Source organism: Nanorana parkeri, unplaced genomic scaffold (assembly GCF_000935625.1).
Source record: "Nanorana parkeri isolate BGI_ZX_2015 unplaced genomic scaffold, ASM93562v1 scaffold240, whole genome shotgun sequence".
Taxonomy (NCBI): Eukaryota; Metazoa; Chordata; class Amphibia; order Anura; family Dicroglossidae; genus Nanorana; species Nanorana parkeri.
This window is the reverse complement of record NW_017306508.1, coordinates 1,483,579-1,487,253: the sequence shown is the minus strand read 5'-3', so window position 1 is coordinate 1,487,253 and position 3,675 is coordinate 1,483,579. Positions and strand designations below refer to the sequence as shown.

Genomic DNA, 3,675 nt, shown 5'->3' with positions numbered 1-3,675 from the left:
AAAAAAAAAAAAAAAAAAAACCCGTAGTGGTGATTAAATACCACCAAAAGAAAGCTCTATCTGTCCCCAAAAATGGTATAAAAATCATTTCAGTACAGCGTTGCATGACGGAATAAATGACAGCCAAAGTACCGCAGCGCTGAATACTGAAAAATGGCACTCGTCAGGAAGGGGGTATAAACACCCTGGCCAGCAAGTGGTTAAAGTAGAATTAAACTCTCGACTTTTTTTGTGCATATATCTACTGATAGCAAGCGGTAGATATGCAAAAACATGTAAAAAAAAAAAAAATGTTTAAAGTCACCACCGCTCACTCCTGTCTGAAGATCTGGAGCTTCATGCGCGGCTGAGTAGAGTCATGGGGCGGGCGCATGTGCAGTAGAGACCTTTGGCGGGGAGAAGAGGAGAAACTCAGTGTAAGTCAATGTAGGCAGCCGGCAGACACCGTGGGACCGGAAGACGCAGCAGCCAGCGCTGGATCAGACCGACACCAGCGCTGGAGGAATTGCTGAATACAAGTGGAAGGAAGAAGAAGAAGATGATCGAATCAAGAGGCATCATTTAAGGTAAGTCCTCACACCAGCATTGGGGCGGGGGGGATACAATTTGTGACTTTTATGTCACTTTAAGTGATAGAAACAAAGTGAAACCATATACAGAGGGGCACACAGAAGAGCTTTATGGAGCAGCACAGTGGCGTAGTGATTAGCACTGGGGGTCCCTGGTTTGGATCGCAGCCAGGTCACTATCTGCATGGAGTTTGCATGTCCTCCCTGTGCTTGTGTGGGATTTCTCTGGGTACTCTGGTTACCTCCCACACTGCAAAGACATGCTGGAAGGTTCATTGGCTCCTCTCTAATTTGGCCCTTGTATGTATGCGAGATAGGGACCCCAGAATGTAAGCTCCTTGAGGGCAGGGATTGATGTGAATGTGCGCGATGTAAAGCACTGCGTAAATTGCCGGCGCTATATAAATACCTGTAATATATATTTATTTGTATTTTTTTTTTATATTAAAAACACAAAATATTTTTTAGAAAATTTAATGGGTAACAGGATCCTGTAAAATACATGAGCTATATAAATATCTAGCCCACTAGATTTCCACATAAATTAGAAACTAACTGGCTGACCTATTTGAAGCAAAGATGATGGACAAAGTGCTGCCATCCACAGAAACCGAATATTGCAGTTTTGTGCCTTTAGAGGACACGACTGGCTGTGATGTGGTGCTGGTGGTGCATCTTACACATATCATGGCGGTTTGTTCTGCCTTTGATACTGTAAGAAGAGTAATGGCAGTCAGGAGCATCCAGAACCGCCTCTCAACTAAATTGTCTTCAGGTTATTCGAGCAGTAACAGAATGATCTCACACCGACATCACTAGGGGCAGAATGACCGCCAACGTAAGGGGGCATCTCTGCACTGAGCGCCAACGTAAGGGGGCATCTCTGCACTGAGCGCCAACGTAAGGGGGCATCTCTGCACTGAGCGTCCCATGTACCCCCAGCACTGAGGGGGGGAGGAGGGGATCCCATGTACCCCCAGCACTGAGGGGGGGAGGAGGGGATCCCATGTACCCCCAGCACTGAGGGGGGGAGGAGGGGATCCCATGTACCCCCAGCACTGAGGGGGGGAGGAGGGGATCCCATGTACCCCCAGCACTGAGGGGGGGAGGAGGGGATCCCATGTACCCCCAGCACTGAGGGGGGGGAGGAGGGGATCCCATGTACCCCCATCACCTGTCTGTGCCCAGCCCTGAGGGGGGAGTGGATCCCATGTACCCCCATCACCTGTCTGTGCCCTTGTGTTGATGGGGAATTATAACAAAACAAGGACCTGAATGTAAATATGGTCACACACGATATTGTCGCTTTCTTAAAGTGACATTAAAGGCAAATTTTGTTCCCCCCCCCCCCATGACAATGTCAGCACTTACCTTAAATGATGTCTCTTTTTCCGATCTTCCTCTTCTTTCCTGATGTTTTCAGCCTTCTCTCCAGCGGTGCGGCGGCTCTCCGATCCAGCGCTGACTGCTCTGTCCCTCCGATCCAGCGGTGTCTGCATGCGGGTGCACCGTCTATAGACCTACCTTGCGTCCCTCGTCGCGTCCCATCCAAAAATGAAAACTGCGCATGCGCGCTCCCCAAGATCCTTTGCGGCCGCTGGAGAAATGTATCATTTTCGGGACCGCGCACGGAACACAGGTGAGTCTAAACTGCTGTTTGAGCGTTTTTACATATATCTACTGCTTGCTAGCACTAGATATATGCAAAAAAACGGGAGGGTTTAAATATCCTTTAAAACTATGCCAATTTAGAGGGGATCACATGGGCCCCCATCACCTGGCTGTACCCAGCAGTGAGGGGTGGAGGGGATCCCATGGGCCCCCATCACCTGGCTGCACCCAGCAGTGAGGGGTGGAGGGGGTCCCATGGGACCCCATCACCTGGCTGCACCCAGCAGTGAGGGGTGGAGGGGATCCCATGGGCCCCCATCACCTGGCTGTACCCAGCAGTGAGGGGTGGAGGGGATCCCATGGGCCCCCATCACCTGGCTGCACCCAGCAGTGAGGGGTGGAGGGGGTCCCATGGGCCCCCATCACCTGGCTGCACCCAGCAGTGAGGGGTGGAGGGGGTCCCATGGGCCCCCATCACCTGGCTGCACCCAGCAGTGAGGGGTGGAGGGGATCCCATGGGCCCCCATCACCTGGCTGCACCCAGCTCTAAGGGGTGGGGATCCCATGGACCCCCATCACCTGGCTGTACCCAGCACTAAGGGGGGAGGGGATCCCATGGACCCCCATCACCTGTCTCTGCCCAGCACTGAGGGGGAGCGTATTCCAAGAAGCCCCATCACCATGCCCGCACTTACATGTGGTACTCATCGATGGCCTCCACCAGCTGCCCCCACGAGTCGAAGTCGGTGCCCTTCCTGAAGCTTGCGTTCCACTTATTCAGGATCTTGTTCCGCTCAGTCATGGCTGGACACTGGGCGGCCTCTCTCAGGTCTGCATCCTCCGGGAGCTACCGACACCGGCTCCCCCCCCTGCTGCCTGCAGATGCTGCTGCTGCCCCTCCTCCTCGGCCAAGCCCATCACTCGAAGGGACAGTAAAACCCGCCGCCCCTTAGCTAACCCCGCCCAATCCCTAAACTTCCCGTCCAATCTGTGCGTCCCAAGCCTCTGTCTTACCATGAAACCCCGCCTCTTTCACTTTGTCGAGGTTACGGATTGGTGGGGGAAAAATACACGAACCCCGCCCACCTATATATACATCCAGCACGCCGCGTCGTTTCCCAGACGACAGCTTCTGCTTGGAGGCGGGAGTGCTGCGCATGCGCACCGCGCCTTCGTCTGTAGCATGACATCATCGGATTGTTCTAGAGGCGGGGACAGGAGGAGGCCACGGCTCTGCGTGTCCCTGCAGACACGCCCAGAAATATGTATCATGACCTGACGGCGAGAGCTGCGCACATGCGCAGACGAGGCCCTGTCATATTTACCTGTCTGGGTGCATTAATCACGTGGCTTCCCTCCCACAGCAGTGACTGAGCCGGCAGGGTGGAGACTTCCTTCAAGTGTCACAACCAGGAAGAGAGCTGCTGTGTTATTAGAGCTTGGCTGGGACTCTGAGGGTGCTGGGGTGAGCTGTGCAGGGGCCACACCACCAGAG

The 3,675-nt window shown here is 53.6% G+C and overlaps 1 protein-coding gene across 2 annotated transcripts in view; it reads right to left on the bottom strand.

Moving 5' to 3' along the window:
- AIDA (axin interactor, dorsalization associated) overlaps positions 1-3,133 on the bottom strand; it is a 29,171-nt gene extending 26,038 nt beyond the window's left edge. For both annotated transcript variants that reach the window (XM_018556508.1, XM_018556509.1), the window contains exon 1: positions 2,876-3,133. In XM_018556508.1, the coding sequence (XP_018412010.1) occupies positions 2,876-2,982 (107 nt within the window). In that variant the 5' untranslated portion in view covers positions 2,983-3,133. The remainder of the gene's footprint in view (positions 1-2,875) is intronic.
- Positions 3,134-3,675: the final 542 nt, after the last annotated feature.